The 22063-nt window shown below is 47.1% G+C and overlaps 1 protein-coding gene across 4 annotated transcripts in view; it reads left to right on the forward strand.

The window, feature by feature from the left end:
- The window catches only part of GALNS (galactosamine (N-acetyl)-6-sulfatase), a 65474-nt gene that overhangs the window by 18435 nt on the left and 24976 nt on the right, over positions 1-22063 (forward strand). For 3 of the 4 annotated variants that reach the window (XM_051974784.1, XM_051974785.1, XM_051974787.1), the window contains 2 exons: positions 7708-7844; positions 9094-9196. In XM_051974784.1, coding sequence (XP_051830744.1) covers positions 7708-7844; positions 9094-9196 — 240 coding nt within the window. Of the gene's footprint in view, positions 1-7707; positions 7845-9093; positions 9197-14053; positions 14644-22063 lie in introns of those variants that run through there. The other variant, XM_051974786.1, reaches the window with a different exon arrangement.

Below are 22063 nucleotides of genomic sequence, written 5' to 3' on the forward strand. Positions count from 1 at the left end.
AAAAAAAAGAAAAAGAAAATCAGGTGATCATGTGCACTGTGCCATGAGAAGAAAAGGACCAGACCACATTAGAGATTAGTAAGACTGGGTAGGGGAGCTGAAGTGTGGGCTTGAAAAACAAAATGCTGAAATGAATTCACACTGCTCTGGATGATCTTCTGCCTTTCGGTATTTTCTTGGTGCTTCTCAAAATTGATGAGGTAGTGACCAGAATGCTGAAACCTTAAGTGTCCTGTCCTTTTCTCAGTGACAGCCCATCGTGTCCTGACTTCTGATCGCTTTCTCTGTCAGGCTGTTTGGTTTGTCAGTGAGACTCGATGCCCAGAACATGGCATATGGGGCATTTCCCACTTAATATACTCTCTATATGTACAATGTTGGACACATAAGTGCTTAGGAAATGTTTGTTTATGGCTTTAATTATGGGGATCTAAAAGAAGAGTAGACAACATACATACCTTCAAAAAATTTAATAAGGGGGAGAGGACAAATAAAAATTTAAAGGGATAAAAAAAGTCTCACCATATGTCTGTACCATGCACAGCAAATTTTAGCTATACACAGATGCTTCTGGTACTGTTGGAGTCGTCGTGGGAGCCAGGTGTGGTTAATTTGGGAGTACTTAATAAAGGCATTAAGAGTTAAGCTGTGTTTTAAAGAAAAAGAGGAAGATCTGCTCAGCAGATGGAAGGAGGGATGCTGCTGTTCCTGGCTGGGAAAGGTGGAGAAGGTGAACATGAGTGAATAATGAAGAAGGGATAAGGAGGAACATAAGGATGTGGGGTCACCTGGACCCCACATTACCCAGTAACTTCCACTTTGTCTCCTCACTTGCTCCAGATTTCTAGCATCCAGTAGCTTCCCCCATTTATTTCCAGGCCTTTTGGATAAACTGTTTTATGGTGACATGTTACTCATTCTAGAAATAAATAGGCAGGCAGGCCTCTCTATAGCTCTGTACCAAATGCTGGGGATAAAAATATAAGAAAAGGAGCAGTGGATGGAGCGAGCGCCAGTCCTGAAGTCAGGAGGACCTACATTCGGATCTGGCCTCAGACAGTTAGCACTTACTAGTTGTATAACCTTAGGTGAGTCACTTAACCTCAATTGCCTGGGCAAAAAATAAATGAAAATACAAAAAAAAAAAAGAAAAAAAAAAAAAAAAAAAAAAAAAAAAGAAAGAAAGAAAGAAAGAAAAACCAGTCCTTGTCCTCAGGAGATTATGTTCTCACAGTGAAAGGGCATATTGGAGGGGGAAAGGGCAAAGAGGATGCAGGGACAAAGCCAGACAATCGGAGGCCCAGCTGGGAGGAGAAGGAAGCATGGCCAGCTTGGGCCCAACCCCTAAAAGGAGGCCTGGGAAGGGCCTCCCCATGGGAGAAGGGGGCCAGCCTGGCAGGGAACGTTCTGGGGTGTGAAGGCAGCTGAGTCATAGTCACAGAGTCCATAGGCTTGCAAAAAGGAGTAGCGAAAGAGAGAGGAACTCTATCCTCCTCGATTCAACAGGCCCCTTCACAGCAAATCCCTCCTGAGTATGCTCAGCCTGGCCTGGGAACCTACCAACTCCTGCCCATCCAGGGCACCTTCTCTGCACTAGAGTATTTGTGTATATGTGTGCTCAAGCTTTCTTAATGGCTCTGCAGTGACATGTGCAGTGGAAGCATCACTGCTTGTAGGGCTGCCTTTTCGCCTTTCAAATTAGAATCCTCTCCAGGGCGGAAATGTATCCTTTGCTTCCTACATAAACCCAGAACACTAGAAACAGGCAGAGTTTCACAAGCAGAATTAGTGTACGTTAGTGTTGGGCAATCATTGCCTTCTGTGAGCTCGTCCTGTGAGTTATATACTTGGAAATTGTTAATAGCTTATCCCTTCTCTATTCGTCAGCCTCTCTAGGCTAAAAAATCCAGTTCTCTCAAGCTTTCCTAATTTGCCAGCCTTTTATCAGCTTCACCTTCGATTAGCTGTGTGACCTTGAGCTTCTTTTTCTCAAAACTCCTTGGGATTCTCTACATCTTGTTCCAAGACAGATCTAGGTATTCTAATAAAAATCCAACCAATTGGAAGAATGACTTGTTTTTTTTTTTATTTTTAATAATTATGATGATAATTATAATAATATATATTGACAATAAATGAATAATAATTATTAATATTCATTATAATAATTGATAAGGATTTTATATTATATTTATTATAACAATTATGATATAATTTTTAATAATTAAAAATAAATACTACTTTGCAGTAAACATCACTAGTCAGTTAGACTTGTTTTGCAACTATTTGCCTTTAAGTGGTAATTTAGGTGCAAAAAATTGAACTTTTTAGACTCACTTTCCACAAGTCTTCGTCTAGATTTTCTGTCTATTTGGTCCCCAAACTTGTAAAAGCACATAGTCCAGTGCACCAATAGGTGCTCCACCAATGCTTATCCCTTCCCTTCGTCCCCCCTGCTTATATGTCGCATACCTGTGCCTCCTGTTCTGCTTTCCTCCCCTGGCATGATTTGGTTTGAATATAGTATTATGTCGCAGTGTTTGACCACAGTAGTGCATCGTGACGATTTGGCCATCCCTCTGTTGTTGGACATTTACCTGTGTGGTGTTTTTTAATCATAAATGATGCTTCTCTCAGGGTCTTTGAATCACACTCTTAGGGCCTATTCTCAACACTAGAGAATTCAGAAATGAGGGCTTGGAAGGAGATTACTTCATATTAGGCTTTATTTTGGTGTCCCCCTCATTATGTGCACTCTGAATGCAGTGGTCACTCATTGAGCGTGTGTAGAAGTGGTTTCTCATTAAGAGCGGCCGGGAGGGACTTCTGCCGGGTACGCACCCAGTCGTGGAGCTGCCACTCGTTCTGCCCTTAGCCAGTTGTGCTTCTCGGTTGGGGGCAGTCCACACTCTGGCCCGATCCTGCTTCCTGCCCGGAACCCTGCTGTCCCTCTCGCTGACAGCCAGGGGCAGTGCTTGACTTCTCGCCACTGGGCAGATGGCGCGTTCTCAAGTTCACCAAGCATTGTGCAGGAAGAGAGCTTGGAGAGTACCTTGTCTTCCAGGGACAAGGGCCTGGGCCCATGTTTGCCCCTCTCCTCTCACGGGGACTCCCTACAGTCCCCGAGAAGTGCCCGTGGCATGGGGGCTCGAGCTCTTGCCTGTGACAACCATATGGCTGTCGTGACTGTCCCGCTACTGTGCAGGACAGATGGGGCGAGTCACAGAAATGAACTCTCATACTCCCCTTTTCTCTGTCTCTCCCTGCTGTTATCTGTCTGGTTGTAGGCTCTCAGAAGGCAGGGTCAGAATCCCCTTTACACCTTCCCCAACAAGCGGTCCTTTTCCGTCTTGGCTTGAAGGTCTGTAATGCAGACAAGTCCTCCGTCTCCAAGGCAGGGTCCATTCCCCTTAGAATTGCTCTCATTGTTAGGATCATGGAGTCCAGTTTCTTCATTTTGTGGTTGAGGAAATCAGGGCTCAGACAAGTGAGGAGCCCAGGTCTAGTGAATCCAGTGACAGACTTGGAGTCAGAAATAGCTGCGTTCCACCTGCTCCAGAAGCTGGCTAGCCGTGATTGTTGACCTCTGACTGCTGATGACTAGTCGGGATCTCAGGAAAGAATCTTGGGGAGCAAGTCGGCTCTCAGTCAAGGCAGATTTTATTGTGAGCACTGAAAAGTGAGGCAGGCTTAGTCAGGGGACCAACAGCAAGTGAGACAAAGGGTCTCATTTATACAGATTTCTGGGCCAGGGCTTATGGGCTGACTTAGTTCATGTGTGGGCAGTTAACCATATTGAACAGAAAAACAGGATGTGATGGCTGGGGTGCAGGGGGCTTGGATCGTGATCTCGATAAACAAGGGCTGTGACATTTGCCCCAGCCCCCCAGATACCAGACAGAGTTTCTGTTGTTTCTGAGCAGATTTTCCACAGGGCAGGGTACGTATTCCAGTCCTGCCTCGGAAGCTCACTGGCTGTGTAGCCCCAAGCAAGTCACTTTAATTTCCTCCTTTGTAAACTGTAGGTAATAACAGCACCTACCTCCCAAGATTGCTGGGAGCTTCCAGTGAGCTAACAGACCTTAATAAATGCTGGCTCTTGTTATCATTTTTGTCTGTGGTCAGATGGTCCCTTGAGACAGAACTCTGACTCCCAAGAACAGAGGCTCCAGACCTGGAAAGGACCTTGTAGATAATCTGGTCTCCTAAACCCTTTTTTTTCAGAGTAGGACCCCAGGCCCAGCAGGTGACACAGGAGGAGGAGAGCTGTGGACACCCCTGGAGGCCCTTCACTGCCTCCCCTCCCTGCGCCCTCCCTGCTTGCCTAAGGCTCACTTTTCCTGCCTCTTTGGTGATAGGAAGTGAGAAGGCTCTCTGTCTGACTCTCAGGCGGCCTCTGTATCAGACTCAGTCCCAGCATCTTAATGGTCATTTATGAGAGGCCTCCATGCAGCCTGAGACTGGGGCGCCCAGCACGGGGTGGCAGCGGATGCTCCGGGAAATCCCTTTCTCCTCTTCCTGCTCCATCTTCCAGGTGAATTCATAGCAAACTCCCCATGCCTTGTCTACCTTCTGGAAGGTTCCAGCTGAAGAGAATTCTTATTCAGGTGCTTTTTCATCACCCACCCCCCAACCTCTCTCTGATTGTTGTCCCCTGAAAGAGAAGAGAGCCTGTTTAGCCAAAGACACCGTGGCAACCTTTTCCTCGCCATCTCCCATGGGGCACACGCTGAAATTGAATTAGACAGGGATATCAGGCCTGCTCGCTGTGATAACTGTGAAAGGGTTTTATTTAAAAACACCCTGACATTTGTTCACCCAGTTTCAAATATTTAGCTTTCTCCCCATTCCGTTCCTGGCGGGGGCGACTTTATTAATTGTTGCCTTTGATTCAGAGTTAAAGCTTGAAAGCCCTGATAACAGCAATGGTGGCTATTCTCACTGCAAGGCCCACAGCTAAAGGATTTCATTTTCTTAAAGATGTGATGTATACACTGAGAGTTTATATTTAAAAAAAAGAGAGCTTCTTACGTGAGTACTACCAGCTGTTCCTTCCTGATATGAGGACTATCTGATCTCTCTCTCTCTCACACACACACAGACACACACTTACACACACACACACACACACACACATCCCCCTCCCCCCCATCCCTCCTTTTTTATTTATTTTTTTTCCAACACTGATATTATCTGGGGTTTTTTTTTTTCTCTTAAAAAAAAAAAAGTTTGGATAAGAGGTTAGAATAAAAGAGTACTATGGACCAAAAACATAGGGATTCTATTTCTTCCTCGAACTTTTATTTATTTATTTTTTGCCCGGTTGCCTCTGTTTCCCCCTCCTCCACATGGTGCTGCAGATAAATCCAAGTGACTGTGGCATGTGCATTTAATTTCCTTAAGAAGTTTCTCCTCCATGTAGAGGAATGTTCATCGGAGACCAGGAACGTAATTGGATGATTAAAGCCAGCGATCGCCATCTGGTTATGTTTAATGAGGGCCAGGACAAGGAATCGGTGATGGCCCCACAGGACTGTCACAGTGCCTTGTATAAATTAGCTGATAGCCTGGGCCTAGTTGCTAATAACAGTTTTGTGAATGTGGGGGCCTCTGGACTGACACTACCTGTTAAAGCTCAAGATGGGGAAGGGTGAGTTTGAGGGGACTCTGATGAGAAAAAAACAAACATCGGTTTCTGGGCCAGGACCCGACTCCCTTTCTCCTTCTAAAGAGCACAACTGCTTTACTGTGGGACTGTCTCATCTCCACACTTAGAATGAGGGAGTAGAGATGGATCAGCGCTGGTTCTCGGGGGAGAACAGGAATGTGTACCCCCATCCACTTCCAAAGGGGAAAAAGTCACCAAGAGGCTTCCTCTGGTCACTCGGGAATTCCATCACAGGAACTGCTTTCAGATGGAGACAGAAGTCCATTTTTGCTTTTCTCTATATTTCAGAGCATTAGCAAACTGTTCTCCAAGGCCCTGCTAGAAAATAAAATGCCTAATTTTGCTATCAAGAATAATGCAGAAATGATCCTGCCTTACAACAGAGCTCCTGGGTCTTTTGTTTCCTCAAAATTCGTTCAAGTTGGCCGATCTCATCGCCTAAAATTGTCAGGCTTCGGAGTTGGAGGCTTGGGGTCAGTCAGTTGTGACACGGATGCCAGGCTGACCAGCTTCTCTAGTGCCTTGCCCAACAATGGTTAATCCATCCTCAGCTGGGGGAAAAGCAGCCGAGCTTTGCCCGGCTCCTCCTGCTTGGGGCTTTGAATCGGGTTTTGTCCCGCGTGTGACCACTGCCAGACGATCCCATGTTCACGAGCTCTCTTCTGGGTTCTGTTTACTTAAAAGCAAACAGGCTCCATCAGCGTGACTGACTCCCCTGGCCTAGCTTTATGATGGGAAGGAAGCTTGCCATGCTTTCTTGGGGGAGCGAGGCGGGACAGAGAAAGGAAATGATTATTTTCCCTCATTTAAAAAAATATTTCTCAGCACAAACTTTTTTGAGCATCCACAATGCCATTGGAGCTGTAAAGAGAGAGTTGGGTCATGGTCCCTCCCAGATGAATTCCCATTTAAATCCTGGATCTTACATTCTTGTGAGCATGCTTGAGTGCCCTTTTTGTTAGCTGAGTGACCGTCCAAGCTTCTTTTCAGAAAGCTGAACCCTGTCTTGGAAGCAAAAAAAGCCGGACGTGTCTAAGGCTCAGTTGCAGGGAATATCGATCCCGGCGAAGTTGCTACCTTGTTTAAATAATCGGCCTCTGTCTCCCAGCCAGACTGCAGGTGGATTAATGGGCCAAGCTAGGCTGTGGATGGTCATTTCATTATAAAGTATTGGTTGTTGGCCAAAATATGTCAAGCTACCGCGGAGTAAAATCATCTTCTTCCCTTCCTTTTACAGGGATTGATATAGCTCAGGCTTTCTGAGGCTGCACTGTAGACCGGAGGGGAAGATTGTGCTTCTCTCCCTGTCTCTACTAATGACTTGAATGCTCGCTCTTTGTGCTGTACACCTGTGTCCTCCTGGGAAAGGGAATCGAGGGGACTATAGAAACCTTCAGCTAGACAAGGAAGGATTGAGTGGGGGCAGGGAGCCAGAAAAGGGTTGGGAGGGAAAAGACGTGCAATGAAATTTCTCCCATGAATCATATCCCAGAAAATTGGGCCTTTTCATCCCAACACCCAAAGTCCAGAGGGTCCCAAAGGTCCAGGTCTGATGTGGACTTATCCGTCTCATAGTATTCCCTATCCAAGCAGTCGCAAGGGGTAGGCAAGACCAGCAGAGGGTCAGCGTTCACTTGCCCTGAAAGAGACCCAAATTTAGGAACAATATTGGCGTTCGGGGTCCTGTTCAGATCCCCAAGAACCTGGCCAGGCTTGGGATAGGGGAGAGAAGCTCTTCAGAATAGGATTCTTACCCTAAGACTGACTTAGTCTTTTTGTCTCTGGAGGAGGGTAAGCTGGTGGGACGTATACGCGCTGTACGCTGACCCTTCTCATGTTCTGGGGGAAAGTCACTGCTATAGGCAACTTGTACACAGGCTTCCTTAGAAACAGTGGAGAGAAGTGGGGGGTCTGTGTGTCTGTGTATGTGTACACACGTGTGCACAGGCTCTGCTCTGACGGGACTAGGGGCTGGGCTGCCCCCGCCCACCCCCAAGGCACGACCTTGGGCTCCTCACGCTGTTTCCTGTTGACTCCAGGTGAGCCACCAGCTGGGGAATGTGATGGATCTCTTCACCACCAGCCTGTCCCTAGCGGGCCTGAAGCCTCCCAGCGACCGAGAGATTGACGGCATTGACCTTCTCCCAGCCATTGTGCAGGGCGAGCTGATTGACAGGTTAGTTACAGAGAGAAAGGCGCTCTGGAACCCCCGTTCACATCTCCCCCCCGCCGGCCCGGCCGCCCCGGCTCTTGAAGTGGTTCAGAACCGAGGCTTTAAAAGCCCATCTGGTGATTGTGACTTTAGAAAGAGGAATCATTCCTGTGCCGGGCAGATGAATGAGGGGGAGAGAAAGGGAGGGGGGGCTTGTAGGATGAGAGCGCTGGGATTTTCAGGCACAAAACATATTGGCAGTAATGAGTCCCTGGGCTGTTGCCGGCATCAGGGGTTGTGTGCAAACCTGGTGGAGTGTGTAAGAATAGGGAAGCCTGAGACAGCGGTGGGTAGGGAGGAGACTGCCTGCCTTCTCTTGGACCTTGTCTGTTTCTGGTGGCCCGGAAAGCCCGGGCGGTGTCAGGGCTGCCGAGCCAAAGCTGCTCGTCGTGCGGCACCCTCGGCACCCCTGGTTTCTGCTCCACCCCAGGCAGTTGTTTAGACTCACTTCTTAGCTGGAAATGTGGGATAAGGGAAAGCCAGGTTTCAGGCAACCTTGTTAGTGGAGTTTTTAAAGGCCCTACAGTTCACAAAAATCCCTTGAACCCTTGCTCTCAGTGCTGCTTTGTCTACATTTTTATTTGCCCAAAGCCTGAGTTCTTTCTTCCCTAGGACCTTTGAGACTGTACCAATTTGCCCAGCAGGAATTATTTAAACGGGGAATCAGTTCCTAGGCAGCTTTTGAAGAACCATGAATTTGAGAGCTGAGGATGAGATGGGGCAGGGAGCCAGTTCTTAGCAAGGGAAATTAGAGTACATTCATTGGGCGTGTGGGCTAGGAAAGATTTTGCAGTTTTTAAAATGCTTATTTACCCTTGGTTAAAATTCCAGGTTTTTTTTTTTTTGGGGGGGGGGGGGGATGGTGCGGAGACCCACTATTACTTGTTTAATTGGAGGAGAGGCACATAAGCAACTCAGCATCCTGACTGATTCTGCCTGGACCTTCCATCCTCAGCTCCCCGATCTGGTGCTGTCCCCCACGGGAGGCTGGGCACTCTCTGTTTTGTGTATCCGTCCCGGCTTTACTCCAGACCCCTCGCCCCCTTTTAATTTACCATTACACCACCAAACGTCAGGATTGAGTATTGGTCTCCCTTATCTCAGTGTCTCCTGGAGCCTCTTGTGTAGACAGGTGGTGCGTTTGTCCCGTGACTCCATCGTCTCATCCTCTTCCTCCTCCCCTCCTCCCTGTCTTGCTCTCTTTCCATAATAGGCCCATCTTCTATTACCGTGGCAATGAAATGATGGCGGTCAGAGTGGGACAGTACAAGGCTCACTACTGGACATGGAGCAACTCGTGGGAGCAGTTCAGCCAGGTAGCCGCCTCTGCTTGGGGTTTGCATGTGATCCCTTAGGTGAATCCTTTAACAACTGAAATGGCCACTTGAAGAACTGGACAGATAGCTTGGGAGAGCCTGAGGGGAAATGGTGGCACAGATGAACCTCGTCTTGGGCCTCATTCCATGCCCTCCCCCTCCAACTCTTAATTCAGTAGAGAAAGCTTTATTAATCTGTGCTATCACCACTCAGGGTCTCTGCGGAGGGAGGGGGTCCTAGCATCGTTATCTGGAGGCCAGCTCCTCCAGACCACTCATTTTACAGATGGGGAAACTGAGACCAGGAGGTAAGTGACCTGCCCCATATCACCCAGGTCATCCCCATCAGAGGGTCCTCTGACACCAAAGCCAGGGTGCTTCCCACGTTCCATGCTGCCTCCTAGAAGGTGTTCTCTCCATCATCCCCCCGCCCCATCTTTATGGGGTGTCCACACGGCAGAGAGTATGCAAGAAACTTCTTTGATTCTGCATCAGAGAACTCTGCAGGAGCAGTTCTGAGAAGACTAATGTCACGGCCTCCCAGGTCTCTCTGCCCTTTTCCGAGAAGTCTCCTTTCTGCTTAGCCCACTGTTCCTGGTGCAGCCTTCCCTGAGGTCCCCCCGGCTGGCACCTTCTCCAGGTCCGGCCCCCCAGGACCAGGGGAGCTGCCTCTGCTCCTCCTCCTGGCCCTGGGTCCTCACCCCCAGAAACACCCTGACTCTGCTCAGAAGCACTGGGCACCTCTGGCTCTCCTGAGGGATCTTCTTCTAAATCCGGTTCTGTCTCCTTCCGGCTGCTCTTTTGCTGGGCCGCAGTTCCCCATTCCTCTTTTCTCAGCTCCTTCTCAAAGGCAGCTTTGTTTCCTCCCCCATCACAGTGCTCCTGACAAACACCGGAGCCTCCGCTTGTAGGCGGGTACCACTGGGGAAGCACTACTCTTAGGATATTTCAATTTACTGTCATCATCATCCTTATTGTGGATAATAATATGCTATGTCATAGAATATGAATGGGATTCTATAACACTCCAAAGAGGGCTGAGCCCTTTCCAGATAGCCTTTCATTTGCTCCTCACAACCACCCTGGGAGATGTTGTCTGCCCTCAGACGCTTCCTAGCTGGGTGACCCTGGTCAAGTCATTTTGCCCCATTTGCCTCAGTTTCCCCATCTGTAACACGAGCTGGAGAAGGAAATGGCAAATGCTCCAGTATCTTTGTCAAGAAGACCCCAGTGGTCACAGAGTTGGGCGTGAGAGAACAATGACTGAACAAAGACAGTAATTATAGACCAGGAAGCTGAGATTGAGGGAGGTGGTTGCTGTCTCGGGGAGAGGGCACTGGTCCTAGAGTTGAGAAGACTGCTCCTCTGAGTTTAAATCGGCCCTTAGATGCTTCCCGGCTGTGCGACCAACGGGCCGGTCACTTAACCCGCTTAACTTGTTTTCCTCATCTGTGAAATGGGAATAATAGCATCACCTCCTTCCCAGGGTTGTTGTGAGGCTCCCCAGAGATGTTCACCCAGAGAGGGTGAACAGCTGAGCACAGAGCCTGGCCCAGGGCACATCCTTAAGTGCTCACTGTTAGTATGCTTGCCTGGACATGGAGCTGGGGGGTGTCTGAGGCAGGCCTTGGACCCAGGCCTTCCAGCTTCCACATCTAGCACAGATAAGGGAGTTCCTCATTGTTGGCTCAAATCCATTTTTCTTTTCCTGTGTCTACCGCTACAATTCCCTTTCTTCTCCATCTTTTCACCTTCACTCATTGTTTCTCTGACCTCTTCATGGTTTCTCTGTCTCTGTCTCTGTGTGTGTGTCTCTCTGTCTCTGTCTCTCTGTCTCTGTCTCTGTCTCCCTCTCTCCCTCCTCCCATCCTTCCCTTCCTCTTTCCCTCCCTCCCTCTCTCTTTATCCCCATTGCCTTTTCTTCCTTTTCTCCTCCTTATCTCTACCCTACATCTCCTTTCCCTCAGTGCTTTTAGTATTCATCAGCAGATTCTCTTCATTTCTTTTGCTGGCTTTAAGGGTCTTAGATACAGTGAGACTTCATTAATTTGGCCTAATTGGGAGAAAGGGCAGTTTTAATTGAGAAAGAGCTGAGTCAGAGAATTAGCTTCTGGGACCCAAAGTGGAGCAGCTGGGATCCTTGTGGGAAGTGCGTTCTTGGCCTCAGGAGGACACGGCACAGAACCCGGGGTGGGGGGAAGGGGGGTATCCTTTGCCACCAGGTGGGTTGTCGATACTTCTTGTAGTCCTGGTCTTCCTCAGCTGAGTAGAGATTTGCCGCTTGCCCTGCCCCCCCTCCCCCCAACGCCCAGGAAATGTTCTCGCTGGGAGAAACTGGGAACCGCTTGTGTCCTCGGTTCTGTTTGGCTTGCATCTGTGCCCTCATTTATCTTTTCATCCAATGACTGCCCTCTCCCTTGGAGAAGGATGGAGACGGCAGGCTAGCTCGTCTGCCTCGCCTCTGAGGTCCTTTCTGCATCTCCATCTCCCTGGTTCCAGTGCAGGGGCAGCTGAGGCCTCCCTGACTGCCCGGCCAAACCATCAAGTGGCCCCTCTGGCCCTGCCCCTTCTGGTCTCTCCAAGACCTTAATCCATGGAGAATTCCCCTCTGCTCTTCCTTCTCCCTCTCTCCCCAGGGCCTACAGATAGGCTCCCATCTTCCCTGTTTCAAGAAATACTTTTCCTTGTTTATTTGTCTTTTCTGTTAAACTTTTGGAAATAATCACCTCAGCTAGTAATGGTCTTGATGGGGGACAGGGCAGTGGCTGCCTAACTGCTAAATTCAACTTTTTCTTAACCTTTCTGCTATTTCTGTAGCGTCACACTTGGCCGTCCCGTCCTTTGAGATACTTTTCTCTCCCTTGCTCACAGGGACTTGGCTTTTTCTTGGTTCTTGTGCTCCCCACTGGCCATCCTGCCGGCTCCTTCCCAGATCCATCCTTCTCCAGCCCCCTAGTTTTGGGGTGTCTGTTCTCAGCCTCTTTCTCCTGGATGCTGCACTGCCATCTTTAAATGAGAGCAATAACAGTCATGGGACCGGCCTGGCAGTGAGTTGGTTAAGCACCTCAGGTCTCATCATTCTGCTGGCGAGGAAGGCCGCAGCCCCTCAGGAGCTGAGGAGATGAGATCGTCCGAGAGCGGCATGTAAAGGTCGGGCCTAGACAGCCCGTGCCCTCTGCCGCCCGCTCCGTCCCCTGGGACATCAGTGTGGTCCTGCAGTGAGAGCCCCTTCCACTGAAGGCCATGGACATTCTTCTGTCCTGGCCCTGTGGGACCCCGTGCGGCCCTGCCCCGGCCCTGTGGGACCCCGTGCGGCCCTGCCCTGGCTGTGAGGTCTTGCCCCGGCCCCGTGCGGCCCGACCACCACACCACCTGGTGTCTCCTCCAGCCTGCATCTGCTTTGTAGGTTGTGCGCCGCCCTTTCCCCTGTAGCCTCTCGGCTCTCTGAAGGCCTTATGCAGAGTCGGCATTCAATAAATGTCTGTTGAATTGATTTGCACTAAATGGCACCTGTCCCAAGTGACCTTGAGTTCTCCCTGCCCTCGGCTGTCCCTCTTTCTAGCTCTCCCCTTCCCAATGATGGTTGATAGTTGGGTGCGAACTGTATGTGACCCAGGACACGTCCCTGCACATGCTCATCTGCCAAGTCCTGTCCGTTCTGTCTTCACTCTCTCCACTCATCGCTGCCCCCCTCCCTGACCTGGCCATCATCACCTCTGACCCCTAACTGAGCTCCCTGCTCCCAGCATCTCTCTTCGACCACCTGTGTCGTTAAGCTCGACTCCCACAGTGTTCCTCGTGGCGTACCGCTCTTACCTGGGCCGAAAACAAGTAGTGACTCCCTAGTGTCTACTTGATGGGATGACGTTTTAGCTTCCAACCTGTCTGCCCAGACTTAGCCTCCCTTGTTCCCCTGAGTGACTCCTTGTTGTAGAGAGAGTGACGCTAACCTCAGCCTGCCCGTCCCCTTCTTCCTCTGTCCTCGTCTTCAGACATTACTTAAAATGTGCTCTGAGCTCCTCTGCAGGCCCAGCACAGGAAACCTGCCTTGGTCCCTCTAGCCGAAAAAATTCCAGTCCTGCCCCAGATTTCCTTGGAAATGGCAAAAATCCCCAAGGTACTCTGTCTTGGTTTTCTCTTTATTTAGAAGGACACACTATTCTTTGGTAAATCTCAGGTCCAGACATTTCTGAGTTTTGAGAGTTCTTCATTAAAAAAAAAAAAAATCACTTCTTTTTCCATTTCTACAGTTTTTCCTAAGTCTTGGGTCATAAGTTACATTCTGCTCGTGCCTTCCATCTATGCATTTCTCATTGTATTTTTGGTGACTAATTTGCAGGCCCTCTTACTATTATAGTTGAACCATAAGTACTCTGAGATGATTATATTCTCAGAAATGAAGCTGGAGCATTAGGGGACCACTTTGAATAATTTCTATAGCAGGGTAATTGGTGCTGCAAGGTTATTGTGACCATAATTATTACAACTACGTTATATTTTTATTAGAATTGTTAAGTAAGCCCAGGGGGCAAAATATATATTTTTAAATGCCAATAGCATCTGTGAATATGAAAATAAACATGTTCGTTCCACAGTTGAGGATTGAGTAGATTGGAAGAAAGAACAAGTAGATTGGAGAATTGTGGTAGTCAGCGAGCCCAGATGGGGTTTGGGACTTAATGGGCAGCTGATTTAGCACAAAGGGTCTGATTTGTTGTGTGCCGGCGACACAGACAGATGAGGTAGATTCGAATTCGAGTTCTGCAAGGACTAGTGAGTGTATTCAAAAGGCAGCCACATCTTGGGCAAACAAAGAATGAAGAGAATTTGTTTTGTTTCCCTCTCTCTTTCCACCAGGATAAAGTTGTTTACATGGCAGAGGGCAGGCTTGTTTCAGAAATGCATTTTATTTCTCTGCACAGTATGAAAAAAAAAAGAAAAAGAAAGAATATTTTTCTACCTAAACACCCCCAGAAGACAAAACTCAGCATAAACCTGTCCATATCCATCTGAATCTGTACCCAGTGACAAGAATGGGGCCAGTTATTCATTTCAAAGATTCTCCTACTGTGAGCAGCAGCAATTGTGCAATTAAGCAATATTTATTTCTTTCCAAGTCTTTGTTTAACTACTGGCTGATAAAAGTCAGCATTATACTGTACATCAGAGAAATGATTAAAAATTCATTTGATTTCCTGCAGTTTGTATCACATGTGGTTGATGGGGGTAAAATTGGAACACATTAGTGGACAAAATAGCCATTAACAACACGCAGAGGAGGCAGGAGCTGAAATTTGTTCCAATTCTTCTCATGTCTTCCAGACATTAATTACAGCTCTTACATGGAAAAGATTTCAGAACACTGGCTATTTTACTGTTCTGCTCTTTTTCTCCCCCTCCCTCTCATTTTCCTCTTTTTCCCCCCTTTTACCAGATTTAATTGCTACTGACTCCCATCCTTGTTACTGGTGGGTCTGTTATCAATATTATTGATGGAGTTTGAGTCATCCAACCGAAGCAGAGTGACCAGTTTCACAAGCCAATTTCATTACAAAGGGAGCTCAGTACCTGCCTTTTGTGGGACATTGGAGCCATGACCTGGAAACTTTATGATTTTTTTAAAGTAGACAAAGTACACACTCTGACTATATCTCTAGCCAGGAAGAAACCTGAGCCGTGGGCTTAATTACATGGGTTTTCACCCTTTTGTACTTCGACTTCCCTTGTCACCGATGGGATGATAATAAAAAGGAGATGCCTGTAAAGCATTTCCAAAGACCTTTAGGAAGATCAGGTAAGAAGACAGGAATAACTGGGGGTAGAAGCAAGAAGTGAAGATGAGAATAGCAAGGGAAACACCCCAGGGAAGGCAGGAGTAACAAAGAGAGAGAAGCAGAAGAGGAGTTTGGAAAAAAGAGAATTTTCTTTTTTTTCTTTTTTTTTTCTATCTGGGCATTGGCAAATGAGTTAAAGTATCTACATTTTCTTTGCCTCCTTTGGATCCTTTCTACCCCAGTGAAGAGTAAGACCCTTGAGGGCAGGGTTTTTTGGAAATTTTGTTTTTTGTTTTTTTGAGTTTTTTTTTCTTTTTTTAACATAGTGCTTAATAAAGACTTACTAAGTGACTTACCTTTGGGTTACACATCCCTAATAACTTCAAAGTTCCTTTTATGGCCTAATCTACAGTCTTGTCTTTTTTTTTTTTTAATCAAGTATGAGTTGTCTGTCCTAAGATGTGCTGCCCAAAACTAGATATTGTATTACAGGTGTGATCAGATTAGGGCATTATATGAAGCAGATTTGACCACATTTCTTTCCTTTTTTTGTATATGTGTGGGAAATTGGGGTTATATGACTTGCTCAGGGTCACACAGCCAGTAAATGTTAAGTAAATAAGATCAGATTTCAATTCAGGTCCTCCTGACTTGGGGACCAGTGCTCTATCCAGTGTGCCATCTAGCTGCCCTCCTTTCTCTACTTTTGAAGTTGATTTTGGGAATATTATTCCTTTTATAATTGATAATCCCAGCCCAGAATTATTTAGCACTTCAGGTTTTACCTTATGATTTTTCTCTTACTGTTCATTGAGTTGCTAATACAAAGTATTATCATGCAGTTTTGTGATTAAAGAAACTGAGGTCTGGTTGTTTTTGGTGAGTCAGCTATTACTGTCTTTCTTTTTAAAATCTTTTTAAACATTTTTATTTAAAGTTTTGAATTCCAAGTTCTGTTCTCCCTCTTCTCCTCCAACCTGAGACAGTAAGCAATCAAATCTAGGTTATACATGTGCGTTTCCCTATTAGTCATTTTATATAAGAAAATATCTGTAAAATACTAAAAACAAAATGTTCTATCAAATGAAAAAAAGAAAATAAGTGAAAAATAGTGTGCTTCGGTCTATATTCAGTCATTATCAGTTCTTTCTCTGGAGCAGAGTAGTATGCTTCATGATTAATCCTTTGGGATCGTCTTGGATCATTATTTTGTTGAGAATAGCCAAATCACTCACAGTTCAATATTGCTGTAAATTTCAAACCTGAGATTTAAAGGTGGGTTCTCTTGTCAGTGTTTTTCCCTATTGAGGATTCCATGAAATGATTTGTTAAACACCTACTATGTACAAGGCATCATCTAGGTGCTGGAACAGAAAATAGTTGCAGTTCTCAGGGGATTAGGATTTTCTTAGAGGGGATCCAGTGGCAATAGAGACAGGCAAACTCAAAATATTTGCAAAACAAGTTAACATGGAAATATGTTTTTCATGACCTCACATGTATAATTATACAATTATATAAAATTATACAATATAATTATACAAATTACTTGATTTCTTGAGGGATGAAGAAGGGAGAGAATTGAAAGCTCAAAACTTTTTTTAAAAATAGAGATTGTTAAAAAAAATTTTTACATGTACTTGGGAAATATCTAAGGAAATAAATAAAAATAATTTTAAAGAGAAAAAAACAAGGCAAAGTAAGTTAGACCTTATAAAGGCCTTGTGGAAATGAATACTAATTAATTGATTTATAAGTGGTTTCGCCTGACCTAGCTTTAAAGGAAGCTAGAAGTGAGGAAGGAGTACACAGTGGGTGCTTAATAAACATTTGTTAAACTGCAAACTTGCCATACCAAATTAACAACGCAGCCAAATAATTTGATGTTTTGTTGGGTTTTTTTAATAAAAATTTGATCTGTACCAGTGATGCAAGAGAGCATCTTTAATCCAAGGGAAAGACAAGCATCCTTCTTCTGAAAGCCAGGTTTAAACCTTATCCCGCAGCACTCCTGCCTTGAGATGTCTGGTGGGCACTAGGCCTGATTATCCAGATTTCCAGTTTGCAGGTTGAGGTCTCTAGCCGCCTGGTGCCTCTAAGGAAGGGCCGCTGTGTCCTTAAAAGGTTCCTGTCTTCTCTCCTCCGCCTGTTTCTCCCCCTTCTTCCTTCTGAAGACACCATTGTTCTCATGTAAAATGCCATAGGGGTTATTCCTGCTCCAGTCTATTTTGATTGCCCTTCTCCTCAACATCCAGGAATCAATAAACTCGAGGGGGGAGAGGGGGAGAGGAGGGAGCTGTGAAGTCAAGTATAGCCTCACAAATAATGACATTTGATTGTGGTCCTCCGAGCCTGCCAGGCAGCCATCGATCCCTTCTGCTTGAGAGCCGATAGAGACTTTTCGATTCGCCCCCTCTTCCCAGGCCCTTCCAGACAGTTAACACATTAGAAGCGATTTTTGTTCAGTGGGGCTGACGCGGCTGCCAAGGCTGACTAAGTGCGGCCCTTTCTCATGTCTGCCCTTCTCTGAGGGCTCAGGAGCTCCCAAGGGCGGCGGGGAGGAGGCTCTGGGACGACGCTTCGTCCCCTGGCATCCCCTGCCATCCCAGGGCGACTCTGGATGTGTGTGGTCTTCCCTTTGGCGCCTGGAGACTCATGCGCAGAGTCCAGTCTGCCCCAGTACGGGGGCTGCGCCTGGGGGCGTGGTCTCAGTGCCCAGGGACGGCGGGCCTCCTGTCTGTAGGGCATGCTGGCATTAATGGTTTCTGCGCTTTGGAGAGGAGTGAACACGGGCCGCCCTGAGCAGTTTGTCTGAAGGAGAGTGGCAGAAGAAATGAGCTCTTTTATGATGACCAGGACCCCTTGCACGGCTCTCTGGGCTAGACTGGCTTCTGATTTTCTCGGGGTAACTCTCTAACAGAGCTCAGAAAGTCAGGGATCTCTGTAGCCCTCAGTGAGCATTATTCAGCACTGTGCCGAGCTGATTTGGGTGACAGACATTATTCTCTGCCCTTTCTCCTCTCACCTCCAGCCCACCGACCTGTCACTTGCCTTGGGCAGCCCATGTCACCCCTCAGGAAAGGTTTGGACCAGATCCGGGGCTTCCCCGCAGCTCCAAAGCTGTGATCCCCTGGTCAAACCGTCATCATGTTCCCTGTCACCATCCCCGTGGCCAGGGTTGCGAGTCTGTCTGAACACCTGTCTCCCAGGCAGCGGGCTCCGAGGACCGTCTCGGCCTCTCCGTCCCGGACTAGCAGGAATGGAGGAAGAGTGATGGATCTTCTCCAGATGCAGCCCAAGCTGTGTCTCGGTGGCTGCTCACGCTCTTCCTTCTGCCGAGGACACCATCCCTGCCCTCCCCCAGTTTCTGCCTGCTGCCATTCTTAGCCAGGTCCAGAGAAAAAACCTCCCCGTTAAAAGCTTCCTTCAGGATTGCTGTGGTTCGTTCATTCAGTCACGTCTGACTCTTTGGGACCCTGGGAACCGTACTGCCCGTGGGTTTTTTCTGGCAAAGACGCGGGAGTGGTTTGCCGCCCCACCCCCAAAATGGCTCTCCTTCCCCCGAACGTCCCCTAACACTTTGTACCTGGAATTTGGAGGTTCAGAGACCTTAGAAATCAACCAGCTCCCTTCTTGGGAAGGGAAACCAAGGCCCAGCATCTTCAGGCTAGCACAGTCAAAGCCCCAGGCCGCCAGACTCAGAAATCCAGCATTCCTTCTGCATCCCCGGCTGCATCTCATCTTTGTACTTTGACATTCTGCTCAACATTTTAGTTATTAATATTTGCTGGACTGTCAGCGTTTGTGGAGGACAGGGTTTTATCCATTTCCATGTCAGTCTTAATGCCTGGTGGAAAGCCTTGCTCCTCGGTAGAGAATCTCCTGGTATTTAGGGCTCAAAGGGATCTTGGAGAGCATCTTGATTCATCCCCCCCACCCGGGAACAAACAAAAGGTGCAGATTTTTGAGCGAACCAATCTTCTTTAAAAGAAGTCTTATCACGTTTCTCCCTTGTCGGGGACCTCCAGTGGGGCCCCATCCAACCTGCCCAGCTCTTTCTGCCCCATCTCCCTAACATCAGCTCCTCATTCCAGCAGAGCTCTGTCTTGCTCATTGGGTTCCTCCTTGAGCAGAGTCTCTTCTCTTTCTTCTCAAATAGCTTTTCTCCTTCCTTCTGCCCACAAGTCAGCCCACGTTTCAAAGTCTTAATGCAAATCCAGTCGTTTTCCTCATCTATGCGGCATTAGGCCTCTCCTTCCCAGAATCCATAGAGAAGTGGCTTGTGACCCTGGCAAGGGACTTGGCTTCCATCTGCCTTCATTTCCTCTAAAATCTCTAAAATGGGGGTCTTAGTCGCACTTATTCCCAAGGTGGTCGTGAGGACAAAATGGAAATAAAGCGATTAACACAGCTCCTGGCACATAGTAAAGACATATAAAGCTAGCTATTTTTATTATTATAATTCCTAATAGTATTTACCTCCAAAACTATTGTGAGGATCAAATGAGATAAGATTTGTAAAGCACTTAGCCCAGTGCCTGGCATGTAGTATGTAAAGGCTTGTGTCCTTCTTTCCTCCCTCCCTCCCTTCCTTCCTTCCTCCCTCTCTCCCTCCCTTCTTCTCTCCCTCCCTTCCTCCCTTTCTTCCTTCTTTCCTTCCTTCCTTCTAATTTGTTAATTAAAATACAAGACAATAGGCCAAAGGGTCCTTCTCTTGGGTCCCCCATTTCTTTATCCATAGGAGAGCTGAGCTATGACAGTTTGTGGAGAGGGTAATGGGTTTGAAGGTAAAGGCCCCGGATTTGAGGGCTGGCTTCAACCCTCAGCACTGGTGTGACTAAGGGCCGATTGCCGATCTGGGCCTCCGATCATTCACCAGTAAATCATGGTTTTTGGCCAGGACGCCCCCTTAAGAGTTCTAAGAAACTCTGGGGACCTTCTGATTCTGAGCCCCCTTGGGAGTTTAGCAATTGTGTTCCAAAAGACTTAGCCTCCTTAGATAATGCCTCCCAAACTTTTTATGATGAGGAGACTGAGGTCAGAGAAGAACAATGATTTTGTTTTCTGCTCCCACTTTCTTCTCTTTAGCCACCAGGGCATGAATAACCCTGGGAAATTATCGGAAGCTGTTTGTGTGACTCTCCTTACATGACAAGAGAGGGGGGAGGAAGGGCCTGTAAACAGAAACAGATCAGACACTAATGCCCAAGAGAGGACAAGGTCTTTCCTCAGACTACAGTATTTGTGAGAGAAATCCTGTACCAATTAGCAGGCATCTTAATTAAATAGCTTATTTGATTTGCATCCAAATTATAATTTGTACATTCAGCCTTGGCTTTGATATCTCTCTGTTAACTGCTCAGCTTCCTTTTGCATTAAATTCTGCTATTTCCCCCACACACTATTCAATCTTTATTTGGTCTCCAGAGCCCCGACTACCAAAGGGGGAAAAGGTCGTCCATTTTTGTATCCATTTAAAATCCATCATCGGCCCCCTGTCCAACCTATCAAGCTAGCCCCCTGATTTTTCCAGCCACTGATTCAGGAATCCATAGCTCAGTGCAGATAAATGGGATTTCACGGGCTTTTCACCTTCTTGCTTTATTGAAAAGCAGAATATTAACTGCTCCACTGACCAGCTGTCCATTTAAAAACACAGGATATTTTAGAAAATTGTTTGCCAATCACATCCCTCTAGCTCCTACCGAAAGCATTGTGGTGGTTTTTGCTTTATGAGTACATGCTACAGCTGCTTCACCCCCATCACCCTGAACCCCCCATTTAAGTATTACCACTTACCACATGTCAGGTTAGCAGTTCGTTCCCTCTTGGGGTAACAGACTATAATAAATAGTTTATGATGTAAGCTGAAATTGTTTAAAATAAAAAAGGACAGCTTAAAAAAACAACTCGGAGTTGCCAGCTCTCGGTAAGCCTGGGGACCCCTTTTTGCATGATCAATTCTCTTCTAAGGTATTAGCAGGCTTAGATTTCTGGGGGCTTTTCCCCGTTCCCAGAATAAGTATCATTCTCATACAGCTGTGAGCTCCGAGGTTAAACTTTTCAGATGCCAGAAAACAAATACATCCAGCTTATCCTCTATTGGGTCTGGGAGATAGCCCCTAGAAAGGGATTAAGAAACGTCGTATCCCCATTAGAGAGGTCGGTCCCAGGAGGCACATGGGGCTCAGAACAAAACAAATTTGCTCTTTTCCACTCTCGCTTAACTCTCAGGTGTTTTTTAAATACACCTGAAAGCCCTGTCAATGACCATCCAGGGTTACCTCAAAGGGGAAAATAGTCAAAGGCCAACAGGTAATTTGAAGATGCTGTGTTCAGGGGGCCCTGAGGATTAAAGGGACAGAGGGGGGACATCCTAGATTGCTCTTAGGTGTCTGTGAAGCTGAGACATCTTTTTGGTGTCCATTGGTGGGAGCTCCTTCCTCCTCTCCTGACTGTCCTCCCTGAATCAGGGCCCCCCTCCTTGGGATGGGGGCTTTTCCCAGGCGCCCAGAAGAGTTTCCATGCTTCCCATCCCAGTTTTATTTACACTTTGGCTGTTTGTTAAGGAGTCCCACCTTTGAGGCTTTAAAGGCCAGCACCAAACCTATTAAAATGATCCAGTTTCCTGGGCCCCAGGAACACTGTACCCCAAAGGCTGTGAGACTATGTGTAGCTAAGTTAGAAAGGGTTTGAAGCAGGCATGAGGTCAGGCCACAGCACATCGCTGTAAGTGCAACGTTCCATTGGCAGCAGGATCCAGGGGGCTTATGTTCCCTGGGCCTCCTACTGTGGGGCAGGAGATTGGTCTTCCAGGGTGTCAGAAGTCTGGGTTCCTCTCTGGCTGTATCACCAAGGGCCTTCTGTCAAGTCCTAATAAATATGAGCACAGGCTACTACCGCAGTAATGAACAAATGATAATCATAGCTAATGTTTATGTGGTGCTTACTCTGTGCCAGGCACTGGGCTGAGTGCTCCATGATCTCATTTGACCCAGGATCTTTTCTTTTTTTTCTCTTTGAACCAAGACCGAGAAAAATCAGCGAATCGTGGGATTTGGAGGCATTTTTTGGTCTTTTCCTGGGTAATTTG

The sequence above is a fragment of the Antechinus flavipes genome, chromosome 2 (genome assembly GCF_016432865.1).
Source record: "Antechinus flavipes isolate AdamAnt ecotype Samford, QLD, Australia chromosome 2, AdamAnt_v2, whole genome shotgun sequence".
Classification (NCBI taxonomy): domain Eukaryota; kingdom Metazoa; phylum Chordata; class Mammalia; order Dasyuromorphia; family Dasyuridae; genus Antechinus; species Antechinus flavipes.